General features: G+C 39.7%; 1 gene segment (V, D, J or C); it reads right to left on the bottom strand.

Annotated features, from left to right (window-relative positions):
* Window positions 1-17,451: 17,451 nt before the first annotated feature.
* Window positions 17,452-17,945, bottom strand: LOC134466012 (Ig kappa chain V region K-25-like). The segment is given in 2 exon segments: window positions 17,452-17,777; window positions 17,900-17,945. Coding segments are annotated over 2 exon segments (372 nt in total).
* Between the last annotated feature and the right edge of the window lie 361 nt (window positions 17,946-18,306).

The raw sequence follows: 18,306 nt of genomic DNA, 5'->3' as shown, positions 1-18,306 counted from the left end.
TTACGGGCAACGTCCATGGGGTAGGCTGAACAGGTGTTAAACCCCAGAACTCACCATTTCTCTGTGTCTGTCCTCCACCAGTACTTTTAATGTCCATCATATTCAGTTGTTGAACTTTTATGTGCATTGAGAATAAAAAAGAGATTTAATTGTTTTTCATAACCCTGCCTCCGTTTTCCTTTACAAACCTGTGTGTCCTTTGTTGCTAGTGGTTCAACATTTTCCAGTGGGGATTTGCCTCCCCCTGGTGGCGTAGTCAGTAATTGCATCTACAAACTATTTCCAAAACCTAATTGACAAATATAAATATCCATTTTGCTACATATATGTTATTATAATTTAAAAACTGTCTTTCCGACGTGTTTTGACATAGAAGTTTTGTCAAATTTGATGCTTGCTTGCGAAATCACGTAATTAAGGGAAAGAATGTCCTCTCTAGTCATGTAATCTATTGTTTTATGGACATAGGCCTACTATATAAAACCTGATGTTAGACAATTGTTTAATTTCCTAAAGGTATAGTTCACATTGTGCATATTGGATGGAAGATCACACATGTCCTCCAGTGTCAGTTTTTGTATGACAGTTTGCCTCCTTCCTTCACTGTGGGCCTCATGGCGCAGTAGAAGACAGCAGAATCTTCGAGTTTAGCCGAGTTGATGTCTAGAAACATTTGATTTTTTTCTTTATTGATTCTACCAGAGAATCGAGGATCCACATCTGATTTTTGAGGATTATCAGGAGACACGATGAACACCAGAAACTGGGGTCCTGATCCTGGATACTGTCGATACCACTGCAGATAATCTCCAGAGCTGTAGTTACAGATGAGGGTTACTGGATATCCCTCCACGGTGTTGACTTTGAGTTTATCTGGAAATATGCTATTATTCCCAAATGCATGACCTGCAGAAAGACATACACAGTATTCATTAACATAGTCATATTCACACTTGTTTGATAAGAAAAATTGCTATAACATTGTTTTTACCCAAAAGAGTTATAAGCAATACACCCAAAATGAAGAACATTGTGTAGTGTAGGTCTGCAGGGGTTAGAAAAGCAAAGCAGGTTGAGTGTCAGCTCATTTGAAACATCTCTTGCTCCTCCCTCTAAGGTAAGAAGGAGTTGTATCAGAGGGTGAATGGTATTACAGGCATCTGAATGACATCAAGTAGGCTATTTGTCCATATTTGTACAAGGTCATTTGCAATGTGAAGAGTGGGAAGAAAAAACACAGTAATTTTGGATGTCAGGTAAAGCTCTTCATTCATGGCAACAGAAGGGAACAAATGAAAAAATAAAAATCCCCTGTCAAGATAATGCAGATGCTGCACATTTTACTGTACTCTATGTGCATTCAGTCCTTTTTGTTATGTCTCCCTCTAGTGGTTTCAATATAATGCCTACAGTAGTCTACTCACATCTTTCCTTTGTGGCAAATATCCAAACACAGTATATCCAATATGTTCGCCAGGTATAGTAAGGCACTAACATAAAAGCTACATCGATACAACAAAAATCTAGTCTTTGACCTTTTGTAATGGCAAGACAAATACAGCGGACAAATAAAATAACAGATAGACACAAATGCCACAAGCGCTATGAGCAGTTCCAGTGTTTAGGCTAAATATAGGCACCTGCTCATGTTTGTCGATTCACACAAAAAGCCTTCATGACACTATGTGCCCAGAGCTTTAGTAGGCCCTATTTGTCAGTGTAAGGCAGGTTTTTGTCAGTGTCAGGTTTTTGTAGGGGGAACCCTATGTTAGTGTCACAGTGGGCTCCAGGGCACAGTAGTACACAGCAGAGTCAGATAATTGTACAGACGAAATCTCCAGAAAGACTTTGTTTTTCTTGTTGTTTAGTTTCACAGCTAGACGTGTATCCTCTTCAGATCTTGGGTTTTTTCCAGTACTTTGGAGTATAAGGACCAGGAACTGAGGAGCTGATCTTGGATGCTGGACATACCAGTGCAGAGAATATGCTGACGAGTATGTACAGGACAATGTGACATTGGAGCCTTCTTCTGCAAGGATGTTTGTTTTAACATCTGGTTGTATTGATTGTCCTAAACAAAAAACAAAACCTGGAAGAAAATTGAATCAAATGTTATTTCTAATATACGGTACATGCCCTGTGAGATTCACACTTCTGTCCAATTGTTAATGTATCCTACCTTTTAGGAAGCTAAGCCAAAAAAGTATGTAGAGGGCCATTTTATAGTTGAGTTGGTAAACCAGAAAGCACAGATTGAACTGAATGCTTCATCCAGTACCCTATACTATATGTAAACAGGCTCTGTGTGCTGCTCCTCCTTCCTCTCCTCTCTGCACACTCCCTCTGAAACTCCCTCCTCCCTTCATTTGCTTCAATGTAAATGAAGTGGCTTAGAACTACAGATACAGTGCTGATTTGAAATGGTCTTTATAACATGTCTTGTGAACAGTAAAAACCAAACACTGCTGTGTACACCCACCGTGTTAAACTTCATCAACTGGAATCTCTTAAGGACCGTGTTATATTTTGTATGTGTAATCTCAGCTGTGTCACTTTTTATAAAACTGTTATGATGTCCTTCTTCACAAAATGTATATTGTGTGGATGTAGTTGGCTATTTGAATATGGTTGTAACCATACAGTATAGGCCTAAGTGGTTCAAGGGTTTTTGTCAGGGTGTTGTGTGTGCTGTTGTCACTGTGGGCTGCAGAGCACAGTAGTACACAGCTGAGTCAGACACCTGCAGATCCTGGATGGTCAGGGTAACATATTTTGAGTTTTCCGGTAATTCAGCATTGAACCTCTGCTTGAACTGTCCTTCTGTCTGCCCTTCGGTACGTGCACGTCTCAGCAAAATAAACTCAGGCATCCGATTTGTTGTTTTCTTGTACCAGAGGAGGGACGGTGAAAAACTAGATGACTCAAAATGACAATCAATAGTCACAGTATCTCCATCATTTGCAACGAGATCTCCATTTGTTTGGTTGACAGACTCCTTTGCAGAAATAACTGAACAGAGGAATACAGAACATGAATTATTCTTCACATACAAGAGCGAAACAGAAACAGCATCCCAATAACACATTTTAACAAAATATCAATGTTTAAGGAAACTCACCGGCGAAATTTGCAACAAGGAGAACTAAAGTTACCCTGGTTGCCATCACTACCCCTGTGATCTATAAAACAGGCATTTTCTGCTTGCGATGGTTTCCTGTATTTCCTGGTGCTCTCCTGCTCTGCCCCCTAACACTGTATGTACATGCAGTCATGCTCACATGGGTGTGTTTCCACTCTGACACGCAATGGCTAAATCATAAACTGCATTCGCACTGCCTCCCTGTGGTGACACTCTGCAAATATATATTTGCAAAACAGTGTGACACTCCTGTAGAAGGTGTCTGTCCATCACCCATTGAAGATGTTCAGCTGGTACTCCTTCAAGACGGCACAGATGGCTGTGGCAAGAAGGGTGTTGTGTCCACCAGCGGTGTCCAGAGCATGGAGGAGCCGCCAGGAGACATGCCAGTTACAGTTGGCACAGGAAGAAATGCCAGGGCCCGATTACTTGATTTTCATTGCAAAGCCAAAATCGGCCTTTACAAAAGTTCACAAATATATGGTGTGAACTATTGCCTCGACAGTGATCGCAGCAAATGATGATTCGTTTGATTCGGTTTTTGTGCAGTGACTTTAGAGTTCCTGCCACTGTGGGCCTCAGGGCACAGTAGTACACAGCAGAGTCAGACACCTCAGCTGAGGAAAGTTCCAGAAACAAACGCTGAGATCCTTTCTGGTGTTTCATGGTCAATCGTGGAACTGGAGGATCAGCCGGTGTTATGACATCGTAGGCCTCCATAATTAAAAACTGTGGTGCCGAGCCAGTGATCTGTCTGTACCACAGAAGGCTGTAAGGGGATCCGGTGTAATTACAGGAGACATGCACAGAGTCCCTCTCTGTTACATGTGCTACTACGCTGTCTGGTGAGTGCTGTCCTGTGCACTGACACCTGTGACCAAAATAAAGACGGCAATTTACATCGTGAGTAAAATAAGACATTGGATTTTATGATTTATCATAGAGACCCCTCACCCTCTGTCAAAAATGATTTTTTTTTTACATGTTGATAGCAATGAAAAGATATTAAGTGGCTACCAGAAAGTATCTGTAAGAGAAGAAGTAAATGAATACACATCCTTGCAAGATGTTTATCAGGAAGACAATGAATGAGAATTGTTTCCATGCTGAAGATATCACCACTTCTAGATGACAAATGATGGTTGGACACTCCTCCTTCTGACAAGCACAATGACAAACACCTCCTATTACAATATGATGAGAAACAAAACAGCATATACATCCCAAGAAGGAGTTGTATTTTAAACATTATCACGTATGGAGCATTTTGTTATCTTTAAAACCATGGATTGAATTGAAACTGTATGTTATCAGTTGGATAAAAAAAAACATGAATGAAATTCAGCTCAAAATAATAAAAAAAACGTTTCAAGTTTCTATCTCTGTGGAGCATACACATTCTCATACACACACAGCATATACATTCTTTGGTGGTGCAACTGTGACGGTTCAGAGCACAACTTCCTGACATAGCCATAAATAACATGTTTCTAAACCACAAACAGGTGCACAGGGGACACTGGGGCCTCTGTCTCTGATCAGCTGATAACAAATTGTGGTTGAGGGACTCTGTTGTTTTTGAATACTCCAGCACAATGAAGGGTGAGAGTTTCTGCACAACTTCTTAGACATGTTGTTGCACTACAAACAAGACTAATAGACTACACAATACTTTGTATACAGTTCAAGTGTTGTGGATTGATCTTTAATGGATTCATCACTTGTGGCTCAAGATCGGTGGAGTGATCCTTTGTTATGCTGAATCTTCATACGAGTGGATGTCTGGATAATCTCTTCCAGAAACATGGCATGTAACACCACAGTCTTTTTTTTTTTTAAAGACTTTTATTGGAAAAAAAGAGAAAATGTGCTCATGATACCGTATGTGCAGACAAAGCATTCATCAGTAATAATACAGTTGAGACAGGATTGCCTGAAAACAAATGATGTAGAAAAGGACAACAATGTTCAAGGAGGGTTTATGAAGTCAACACTGTGAAAACAGTGGTATGGTCGATCGATGTGATGTTATTTGCAAGCAGAGGGATCCTCATGTTTTTGTACGAGGGCTCTGCAGCCTGCTGTCACTGTGGGCCTCAGAGCACAGTAGTACACAGCCGAGTCAGACGGTTGCACATTGTGGATGGTCAGAGGAACCGTCTTTGAGCCAGAAACTGTTTTGAGTGTGGCACGGAATTTGTCTGCTAAGTCACTGATGTTTATTTGAAATGTTTGTCTTGTAAGTATGTACTTTAGACCTTTGCTGTCTCTCTGCATGTACCAAAAGAGATATGGTGATGGATCAGAGGTAGTGTATACACAACTGATTTCGGCTATGCTTCCCCGTAATGCAGTCATACTAGGATGCTGGTGCACAGAATCCGTCTGGGCTCTGCTGGCTGAACACAAGAGAGAGAAAATAGATACTGTATATTAGTCCAGCAATTATATATCCTACACATGCAGTTATCCAGAACAATTGACACAATGCAGATGTTGTAAATGTGGTCTTACCAACACAGAAAGTGAACACAATTATGCTAATATCCAACCAGTATGTCATCGCAGTGACATGTGATGTGTGCTCAGAGAGAAACAAAATTGATACTGTCAATACAGGAGGACGAGACACTCAAATGTCTTCAGGTGGTGTCAGAAGTGAAGTGCCATCCAAAAATAACAAATAACAGAGGGAATTACGCCCCCTTGCGGCAGAATTGGGAAAACTGTTAACCAAATTATAGTTAATCAAAGTATAGAGATGATACATTATAGTAGGCTATTTCAAATACACTGAATGTGAAGGGGAAGTGATTTCTTCATAATTACTGAATTTTGTTGAAAGGATCGTTGTTTTATGTCAAGAGCAACCCACTGAGTTGTCTGGTTGCTGTCAGCAACAGATTATCAAAGTGATAATTTAGATCCAGCAGAGGGCACCATCAGTTCACAACACGCAATTTGCATAGAAGTTCTGTTTCGGCACTGGTGATATGTCAGAGATGTTCAACACTTGTGGAGGGAAAATAGCAAATTAATCATTTGGAGGGTAATGACAAGACACGCAAAATACCATACAATTTCCAATGATCTCTTTCAAAAATGTTTCTTGTTTAATATTTATGACCAAAAACAAACCCTTTTCTGAAATGTTTTATTACAGTGAGTACATCACCCAAACAATTATGGGGCAAAGTTGGGCAACATTTTGAACGTGTGCCCAATGTGTAACAATGTTTAGTGAAAATAATTGGCAAAGTAATTGTATACGTACTACGCAGCAACTATGTGACTCATAAACAAATAAATTACTTCAAGATGGCCCATGAATATGGAAGTTGACTCAACATGCTGTTCATTAAAATTCAAAAGGCAATGTAAACAGTTGAAATAGATAATAGTGGAAAATATTGGACAAGTCTGAGGTTTAAAAAAAAAGATAATAAATATGTGCCTTAAGTGTTACAATCAACATTTGGAAATAAATCCAAACCTCTATATGATGAAATCATGAGCATTTAATTATCTTTACATAGTGTAATTAATTGTTATAGTCAATGCATCTCTGTGTATCTTTTTACATCCACACTCTAATGTGAAAATATGCATATCACAAGGAATTGAAATAGGCTACTGGAATAATGTTGTGCAAACTTAGTTTCTGTGCCGGTGCCAGTGTATTATTTTCTCTGTTTCCCATTGCTTTTTCTGAACAATTACTGATCCACCTGACATAAGACAAACAGACTCAGGCTGAGATGCATTTCCTCTCAGATGGGTTTTTGTATGGCAGACAGTGGTTTAGTGTCACTGTGGGCGTCAGAGCACAGTAGTACAGTGCCGTCTCAGACACTTGAACAGACGACATCTCCAGGAAGACTTGGGTTTTCTCTGCATTTACCCACACAGTCATTCGAGAACCATCTTTTAAAATGTGTTCCTTCGTATCGGGGGAGTTGAAACTTAGCAGAAGGAACTCGGGGGCAGATTGAGGATATTGGCGATACCACTGTAGACTGGTGGCAGAAGAATAGCTGCATGAGAGTGTGACATTGGTCCCCACTCTGCCCAGTTCTTCCCTGCTGGTTGGGGAAATAGTGTTCCCACAAACACAACCTGTGCAAAAACACAATCATTTGTTTTGAGTATATTTACTCCAGTGAACATATTAAGTCTGTCGTTTTAATTAGTTACACTTCATATGAATATCGAAATACTTACCTATGAGAGATATCGTAATGATGAATAGAATGGTAATCATGGTTGACATGGAGACCAACTGCATGACGAGATAGGCTCAGGGTTCCAAACCACTCTCTTCCCTGAAGACAAAGATAAGAGAGAGGATGGACACTGAAGTACCTCCCTACAACCTAAGGCTACAGCCACACCCATAAACTTGCTATAGGGTTGGAAATAAAATGTAGCAGGCCTACATTTAGTGAATTAATTGTGATTATTCATTCTTTTTCAAATCTGCACAACACTCTATTAGGTGGTGAAGAAATGACGGCCTATTGTTGTTGTTTTTTGTTGTTGTTTTTTTTCATCAGCTCTCCATAACGTCAATGCTTTCCTGCAAACCCATAGTTCATGAGTATGAGCAGGTATGGCAACATCTTGTAATAATTCTTAAGTTTACTAAAAGATATGGTCATGATGCTAATTACGGTAATTACACTCATGCTATAACACAGGTGTGACAACAAGTCCATGCCTGTGGTTTTGGATAAATTACAATGTGTGTGTGCACAGAATGCAACTAAACCACTAAAGATTTTATTTATAAGGCAAATAAACCTCTCAGTTCCATATCAAGTCTCCAGCTTCACATCTTCTCAGAAATCCTATCTATAAAGTGCTGGTGTCCATCTTGTTAAGCTTTTTTCCCAGTTATAACCTTATACCTTAATAACGGGTGAAAAGGCCTGTTCACATTTTCAGTGTTAAATTAAAAAGCAGTGGTGTAGCACGATGTTGTTTATAGCTTTATCAATTGGAGTAAACACACACACATACCTGTGTTACATGCCTGCACATATCCTACTGTATTATGTACAGGGGCAGAAGGAAAATCAAACACTGCCCCACAGTGGTCCACTCTGATATTGCACGTTTCATTAATGCAGCCACATTATTATTACCCCTTGAATCCCCATCAAAATAAACATTGCAGTTGCCTCAAAGGTAAACATTACTGTACATGACTTAATTGCACGTAGGCTACTGGCTGTAGACATATAGGCATACCTAATATGCCACATTTCAAGACCAGGTGACCTATGATTTGTATTCTCATTTTGACTCACGCAGAATGACACACAATCGAAGGGCAAAATATTAAGGTGTATTGTATAATACCTAGGCCTATGTGATGAGAGTTTCTGGAACTTAATCAGAGCAGCACAGTTCGCTTGCTAAAGGTAGGCTTTTAATTTTCTTTTCCCATGCATGTTAATAGATTTTGGTCCATTGATTATTCAACATTGTGTTATACAGTATATTAATCAGAGGGATTTAGCCTACCTATAGGTCTATTTTGTCAATACAATACAATGAATTAGATTCATGGCTTTTTTCCAATCAAATGATTAGAATATCAAAGAACACATAGGCTATGTGAACCACACAGTGGTTGCTTCTGGGTTTTTGTACAGGGTTGTTGGAGTTCATGTCACTGTGGGCTGCAGGGCACAGTAGTACACAGCAGAGTCCAATATTGTTGCAGAGGAGATCAGCAAGAAAACTTTATCAGACGTCACTGTGGCATTCAGCCTGAGGTTTGGAGGGTCAGCACGAACAACAGTTTTTGTATTCGGAATGATGGTGAGCACATACTCTGGTCTAGATCCAGGCAAACCGTGATACCACTGAAGACTCTGAACACCGCTGCCGTCATATTTGCATGCAATAGACACAGTCCCTTCCTCTGACACATGCATTTCTGGATTCACTGCTGATATTGTTTGCTCAGAACTCTGTGCTGTAACAAATAAACAAATACACAAGTTTTCATAGATCAAAATTCTTATATTGAATGTTGAGTACAATAATCATTTTTATTGTTAATGATCTGAATGACTAATTTAAAGAATTAAAGGCGCAAAAAATCATGCATAGGATCCTAGTATTTTTAAGTATAAAATCTGTAAACTTTTACCTGTCAAAAATGTTAAGAGCAGCAGAGCGAACAGCAGCATCCTGACTGACAGAATAACAGCAAGAGATCACTTCATCAAGTTCACACTGCTGCAGGCACCAACCAGCACTCTATTATATGGCACACACACACACACACACACACACACACACACACACACACACACACACACACACACACACACACACACACACACACACACACACACACACACACACACAAGATACATCTATTGACACCTCCCTCTTCACTTCACAATACATAGGCCTACCGTAGACATATATTTGATAACACAGTCTGAAATATATTCAGAAAAGTGTTACAGCTTCAGATTTGTCCCGGATCTACCCATAGATTACATCAGCACTTCATGATTGGAGATCAAACTGGACACTTTCATGTTCGAGTATGTGACGTCCTGATATCTTGGAAGCATAACATGTATTCTATGATTTTTATTTTTTTATAAATACAGTGAACACAACATCTGCCTTTATAAAATATAGCCTACCATCATGTCCATTGTACCCATATAACCCTTTTATACTGTGCCATCTTTGGAAATTAGCTCATATTACACCTCCTCTTGAGTTAAATGGTTGAGTTTTACCTTTCTCCTCTACTTCAAGCCGCTCTCTGAGTATGCCAGTGCAAATTTTACGTCCAAGCTAGCAATTAACATTAAATCTATGAGACCAGTTAGCCGCCAGCTGGTCTAATAGGATTCAATGTTAATTGATTGCATCGAGGTAAAATTTGCACTGCCATACTAAGAGAACGATTTAAAGTACAGGAGAAAGGTAAAACTCAATTATTTAACTCAAGGAGAGGTGTACAATAAGCTTATTTCCAAAAATGGCACAGTATCACTTTAAGTATATGGTCTATCATAATAATTTGATACAGAATTGATACAGACTAATTAACTAAAAGAAAAATATATCCTACTAAAACACATTAATGCAAGCCGTTTTTTTATTTCATTTGTATTAAAATGTGTATAGATTATTATGACTGAATAACCACTTTCACTCTAGTCAAGGTTTTTGTAAGGCAGGTGGTGGTTTAGTGGGCGTCAGAGCACAGTAGTACACAGCAGAGTCAGAGACTTGAACTGGCGAGATCTCCAGATAGACTCGAGTTCCACTTCCATTCTTACTAACTTTTCCCATGAACCGAGGATCTATCTTTGATCTTTCATCTGAATTGTACAAAATCACCAGATTTTCTGGAGCAGATCTGGGATAGTGGCGATACCACTGTAGACTTGAGGGTGTTGTGGAGACGGAACAGGACAAAGTCAGTCCGGATCCCTCAACAGCATACATCTCAGGGTTGTCTGGTGAAATATTTACATTCCCAAAACTACCACCTGCAAAATAACATACAGAAAACATTGCAGAACATTGCATAAAATATTGTGCAATGTTTGACAGTGATGGAAATATGCAGTACAATTAAAAACATACCAAGTGTAGCAGCAAAAACTGTTAATAAGAATAGCATCGTGAAACACACACAAATGCAGCTCTCAGTAGGAGAACAGCTTTCATGATCGTGTGCCTGCAGTCTATTGACAGACATTATCAGAAGCTCCTCCTCTTGTGGTTTGGGTGAAGCACTGGAATGTTACACACAAAAAATAAAGCAGCACTAACAAGAAAGGAAATGTACACATTTTGTACAATTTGAACAAATGATACAGGAAATTAATTTATTTTCGCTATTTTATTTTCCATGCTTGTGATTATGTATATAAGCTCAACTTTATTCATTAAAGTGAAACTGATGTTCAGCAGGTGAGCACAAACTTCCAAATGCCTGAATGTCAACATCCCATACTTGTATAGTGTGTGCGTGTGCGTGTGCCATACTTGCACATTGTGTGCATGTGTGTGTGTTTTTTTGTGATTGGGTCCTTCTGAAGTCTGCACAATTTTATTTTATTTATTTATTTATAATGTTTTTTAGGGGCTTTTCATGCCTGAACTCTGCACAATTTTAATTAGTTGTTTTACAACAGCTGTGACCACATTCTTCTTTGGTCCATTCCTGCATGTGGTTCAGATAACAAAACAACCACAATGGAGTCACTTTAATGTGTGTGTGCATGTGTATCTACTTTCAAAAACCCCTTTTCCTTCAGGTTTTTCTTTGTTCAGCTTCTTGGTGACTTTGTATCACTGGGGCCTAGAGCAGGTCCGTGTATATTTTCGTTCATTCATTTTTCTATTTTGGATATCACACGAGAAAGGAATAAGGACTCGTTTATGATGATTTACACTTGAATATCACTTATGAAATGGAACCAAGCGCCATGTTTTGATATTTTGTAGGTACTGAAAATGAAACGCTGAATCTTAGAAAAGAGAGAAAAGCAATAAAGAAAAACGTCCTTCTGAATTGCGTCTTGTTTATTCAGAATTCGGGTGACCTGAGAGTAAAACTTGGAAGGCTGGTTGAGCCTTCATTACATGGTTTCTTTGGAGGCAAACATACTTTGCAGGCATTGTTGATGCAATATTCAGAACGTTGCTACACTTCAAAGATGTGGTCGATATGGTAGATAAGTGTTTTTTGCTGGACAGCGACGAAATACATCACGCAATAGAACACAATATGCAGCATGACATTAGTTCATGTTTCGTATGGGTATTATCATCGTTATCTGCCATGATGACATCTGAAAGCGTCTGCCAAATGCAATGTAACGTAATGTAATGTAATGTAATAAGCAAATACAGCACGCGATAGAACACAATATTTAGCATGACATTAGTCAATGTTTCTCATGGGAATTCACCTGCAGCCATAGCGAGGATCAGCAGCAGTGTTTCCATCATGCAGAATGTCTTCAGGGTGAGATCACTGCTCTGGATCTTCATCATTCAAGGGGCTTCATCAGCACTGAAATACATCACATGACCATTCAGGAAGGCCTTGCACTCTACACTGTGATTGCTGATTGCATCATATTGACAACGTGCGTATGTTATCAGAATATCGGCAGCTACTTTCGAAATTAACAAGGGGAAAAATGGGTTGACGTAGGAAAACTAAAAACTTTTTGGCTCTTATTGTGTAATATGATAATTTATCCCCTTTGCAACATCTATATAGTGGCATTATCAGATGAAACGAGCACTTGGAGGACCACATGCCAGATATGCAGCGTTTCATCCATGAAAAAAAAATGGCTATTTGTTTTCTCCAGACAGATGCACCTTAACTATAGAGATTACAGTGAAAATGTGTGCTGAAATTGCACAGCAGGATGCTGTTGCATTTTTGTACGAGTGTTGAGTGTGTTGTCATCACTGTGGGCCTCAGGGCACAGTAGTACACAGCAGAGTCAGACACCTGCAGATCCTGGATGGTCAGGGGAACAGAGCTGGAGGAGAAGTCCAGTTTGGAGTGAAATCTCCTACTGAACTCTGTATCATCATCTCCATATTTTCCTCTTCCAAGCATGTAGACGGGTACTTTTCCTTGCTGCTGTTTATACCAGACAAGGAAGGGATTGTCACTAGATGAGTTGTATCCACAGGCAAGAGTCAGTGTTTCTCCTTCAACACTGACTACATGGGACTCGGGTTGGGAGACGCTGTCCAGAAATGCTCCAAGTCCACACACTATAGACAAACAGAAAACACATCCAGCTGAATTGTGTTTAAGCAAAATACACAAAAAACACTTGGCAAACTCAAGTCTATCAGTAATAATATCTGTCTTACCAATACACATTGCGGCTAAAATATGGAAGAATTTCATCCATTGAGTCATCTTGTAATGCAGGTTGGATAAAATGTACATGTCAACAGAGGGCTCAGTAAGCTGCCTAATTCAGATTCCTCCTCACTGCTGCCAGTGACCTGTCTCAGTTTGTCTCTGGCATGCCTGAACATACTGTATGTGTCTGAATGAGACAGACTGCATGGTGGTTTGAGGAGCGGGTGCCCCCCTCTGGCAGCACTGTGTAAATGCATGGGCACAAGCAAGCAGGAGCTAGAGTTGTCCAGCCTGGATACATCTGTTAGCAGGAGCTACTGTAGAGTTGTCCAGCCTGGATACATCTGCTCTGAATGGCTCTGGTCATTACCTGGCCCCCGGGGGCCTATAGGGGATTTGGCCAGGTGGTGCAATCGAGCGCTCTGTATCCACCATTGCATTGCATTTTTGACAACGAGTTCTGCAGAATCTGCTGTTGCTGCTGTGCCAAATTGATTTTGGAGGGAATTGTTTTCCTCACTACTTTTTGATCTAGCTCCTTTTAATGGTAAAAAATGTGGTGCTTTATTTGGATTCTGTCTGTACCAGGAAATCCAAACGTAGTCACTGCTTGCTTCATATGAACACTCCAGTTTTTGAGAATTCCCCTCCTGACATTGATGTCCATTCTTATCTGATTTGTCTGAAATGAAATAGTGTGTCTGCACTGGGATATAAATGTTTTAATACTAAACCCATCATTTAAGGAAAATTTAGATTATTGTAAACAGCATGTGGGAAATGCATTCTATATATTCTGCTTTTAGTTTTAACAAAAAAAAAATCCTACAGCTAACCAATTCATGATAATTTAAAAAACAACAACCATGAAAACCTCTAGATTATTGCCAGCTTTGCCGGATAAACCATTTGAAGAGATTGAAAAGCAGTAACAAAAATATTCTGGTCAGTCCTGCATATGTGACAAAAGTAAAAATAGAACCAGGCTATGTAAGTAACTATAGTAGGCCTACTTGATATTTACATTGCTACACCAATTATTCCACTATAGGCCTACATAATGAGTTACACTGTAGCAGTGACCACTTATAATAAAGTGTTACCGAAAAAGTAAAAACCTAGCCACCACTTACATCAGGGAGAGAGAGAGAGAGAGAGAGAGAGAGAGAGAGAGAGAGAGAGAGAGAGAGAGAGAGAGAGAGAGAGAGTATGTACATGTGCTTATTGTTATTTCATTTTTGTAAAACAGGTGTGACCACATTTTTTTTACATTGCTGGATGTGGTTAATTACAGGAGGGGAATTACTTTGATGTGTTTACATGTGTTTTTTATTTTTATTCAAGGTTTTTGAACAGCTTCTTAGTGAATTTGTATCACTGTGCTAAAAGTGCGCAGTAGTAGAGAGCTGTGTCTGCCAGAGTCAGATTTTTTATATGAAGTTCAGTTACGTCTCTGGTTGTTATTGCTTCAAACTGATGTGTGTGGGAATTGACACTAGCAGAAGAAGACCGAGCTCCTTTGAGTAATAAATATTGTGGTGCTTTGTTTGGGTACTGCCTGTACCAAAAAATCCAAGGATATTCGTTGCTCGTTTCATACGAGCACTCCAGCTTTAGAAAGTCCCCCTCCAGACCGGTTATTATGGTTTCTTTAGGAGTAATTGAATCTGCTAGTGTATCTGTGAAGAATTAGGAAATAAGAATACATGATGTAGAATGGTGTAGAACAAGCATTACTGTATATGCAGCATAACATTAGTAATGGAACTAGTGATGGAGTAACAAAGTGTGCATAGAGTGGTAATTTATATTTGTGCAGAATCTGGAAACCTTTTGTACCTGTCAGAGATGTAAAGAGCAGCAGAGCAAACAGCAGCATCCTGACTGACAGATGAGTAGTGAATGAGTGGAGGTGCAAAACGCACACCAGAAACAGAGGTGCTGGCAACCAGAAAATACAATTGTAGAAGGAGAGAGGTGCCGCACACTCACAAGTTAAATAAACAGTTTTTTAATGTGACAACGTTTCGGCCTGCCGGCCTTCTTCAGGTCACGTGTGGCCACACGTGACCTGAAGAAGGCCGGCAGGCCGAAACGTTGTCACATTAAAAAACTGTTTATTTAACTTGTGAGTGTGCGGCACCTCTCTCCTTCTACAGATGAGTAGTGAATAACAGCAGGGAGATCACCACCTCAACCTCACACTGCTGCTTGCACCAACCAGCACTCACAGACACACACACACTCATAGCACACACAAACAGACCCCCCCCCCCCCCCCCCCCCCCCCCCCACACACACACACACACACACACACACACACACACACACACACACACACACACAATCTAGCACCTGATATAAAAACCCCAAAATGGTGGAAATGGAGGGACTGGCAAGACAACACAATACAGGAGAAGATATGATTGTACAGTAACCCATGATGCTCATAAATAGCAGGTGGGACCACATTTGATGTCAATTTCTGATTGTGGTTTTAGATATCAGAACACAGGAGGAAAATGCCTTGTGTGTGCAAAATAACTTGTGCTTAGGTTTTTGAACAGCTTGTGGGTGTATTTGTATCACTGGGCTACCTGCAGAACACAGTAGTAGAGAGCTGCATCTGCCAGAGTCAGGTTTTTAATATGAAGTATGGTGTAATCTCTTGTCGCTGCTGTGTCAAATTTGTGTAGATTTGGAGATGGGTTATCTTCATAGGTCCAACGTCCAGCTTTTTTTTGTAATAAATACTTAGCTGCTTCATTTGGGTACTGTCTGTACCAAGGAAGATAAACATACTCGCTGCTTGTTTCATATATACAACGCAAGTGTTGAGAGTCCCCCTCCAGAGAATTTATTTTGGTATCAGAAGAAATTATTATATCAGCCATGACATCTGAAAAAACATTAAAGAATTCTGTAATGTCAGTAACTATATAAATCCTGTAGTACCATGCGGTAGTTGTGTATTAGTCGATGTTTCTCATGGGAATTCACCGGCAGCCATAGTGAGGATCAGCAGCAGTGTTTCCATCATGCAGAATGTCTTCAGGGTGAGATCGCTGCTCTGGATCTTCATCATTCAAGGGGCTTCATCAGCACTGAAATACATCACATGACCATTCAGGAAGGCCTTGCACTCTACACTGTGATTGGTGGATTTATATTAAGCCATCTGATTATAATAATATTAGTATGGTCATTTAGCCTGGTCCTGACCATCCCATAATATCACCATTTAATTTCGTATTTATGGTCTGGAAGTTGTGTGATCTTACGCGATTGCAGGAAGCGGGAAGTTTGCACTCAGTTATGGTTTGAAATGATTGGACAGCTCTCACCCAATCGCCGACAGTAACTCAACAACAACATAGCGCAGACCAGAGCCATTGGCGCAGACGTTTTCGTCATCGTCACGAGCGTCCTCCCCCTTTCCCCCCACATGGGACGCTTATTCGCTTATTGACTGTTTTCTGATTAGATTAGATTGGGGGCGTTGCAATCAAAATCCCACCGATCTGGACGCTCCACAGAAGAGCAAGGCCCGACTACCGTAGTGGAGCCAATCCTTTGACGGAAGTACGTAGGATGGCTCGTGAGGCTAATGTTCATTAGCATTGTTCCCAAAATGTATTCGGGTTCAGTGAACCTGATGAATGCATTGTTCGCTATAAAGATAAATCACCAGCCTATATGTAATTCTGCAAACGTGAAGTGTTTTTGTTCTTAATTGGATTCCATTGACAACTGCACATCACCAGCACCTTGAAACCAAAAGGTGGTGTAAATGGACTATGAATTATTCTAATAAACCCCTTTTAGCTGTTCAAAAATTCATTTCTGTCAAATGCCTTTAGGCTATGTTGTCTATTGCGCCCTGTGAACTATGCAATGGCTTAGGGCCCAGTAAGCTTTATTATTAAACTATTCAAGCCACAAAAATATATCTGCTCCCTCATCCAACCATAGTGTTTTTATTAAATTGAATTAGTGAATAGATGAAGTTGTTGGTAATAATAATTTCAGTTCTTGTTGTGTTCTGTGTATTGGAAAATGTGTTATTCACTCCCTCCCTGCGTAACAACTCCACTCTTGTTCTTTATAGTAATAATGCTGCTGGTGACACGGATGTATTCTTTTTATGTATTTTTATAGCTATATACAGTTTATGGACATGTAAACATTTTTTTTCGTTTTACACATTTTACACATGTTCTTATGGAAACATATAATCTAGTAAAACCATGTGTAATTACCATGGCATTTCTATTTCCGTATTCATTACATATTTAAATGTGAAAGGAGGTTAAGGAAGCTGCTGCTACATCACTGGTTTTTGGAAGTTGCTGCTTAATGTCACTGGTATACATGCTGCTACATATACACTGCTGCTACATGTCGCCAGTTTTTGTTCCAAAGCTCAACCAGTTCCTGCCACTGTGGGCCTCAGAGCACAGTAGTACACAGCAGAGTCAGAGAGTTGGAGATCCTTGATGGTCAGAGGAACAGTCGTTGTGCTGGTGTCAAGAGTCGCATCAAATCTCCCCTTAAATTCTTTCTCTGAATCTCCTCTACCAGAGGTAAGTTTGTTGAGTACATATTTAGGGGTCATGTTTGGCTTTTGCTGGTACCAGAATAGGTATGGGTAATCAGAGGTGTATTTGCATTTGATTGTAACTTGTCCACCTTCCACAGCAGTCATTATTCTATCTGGCTGCTCAACTTTGTCTTCAGCAATGCTGTATTCTACAAAAAACACAATTACAAAACATTAACACAAAAACACAACAAAAATACAATGAAAAATGTTTTCATGGATGAATCACTAAAACACTAAGAAATAAAATAGTAAGGATGTTATAACTTACCCAGCGAACAGACAACCAGTAAGACTAAATTAATTGTGAAGAGCATGTTGCATTGTAGCAAACGACTCTGATATAGAACTAGTCTCAAAGCTGACTGCTTCATGTTGTGTATGTCATATTATAGGTAAAGACAGCTGTGAAAGGAGATGTGAAAGAAGTGGAAAAGACGCCACCTGGTGGTGTGGTGAAGTAAAGTTACACAAGCAAAGCTATAAGTTATCAGTCACAAATTGTCAAGTTCAACATTTTAACAAATTATGGATCATTATATGCCAAATTATTTTTATACATTTCACAATTACTTAATGGTGAGAATTTGTCTGTTTGATTGTGAATAAAAGTGCAGTGCCATGGCTTTGCAGGTGGTCATCATTACAATGATCTCATTGTTTAGACCTTTGTGGCCA

Source organism: Engraulis encrasicolus, chromosome 16 (genome assembly GCF_034702125.1).
Source record: "Engraulis encrasicolus isolate BLACKSEA-1 chromosome 16, IST_EnEncr_1.0, whole genome shotgun sequence".
NCBI lineage: Eukaryota > Metazoa > Chordata > Actinopteri > Clupeiformes > Engraulidae > Engraulis > Engraulis encrasicolus.
The sequence above is the reverse complement of the archived record's forward strand: the minus strand, read 5'-3'. Positions and strand labels throughout refer to the sequence as shown.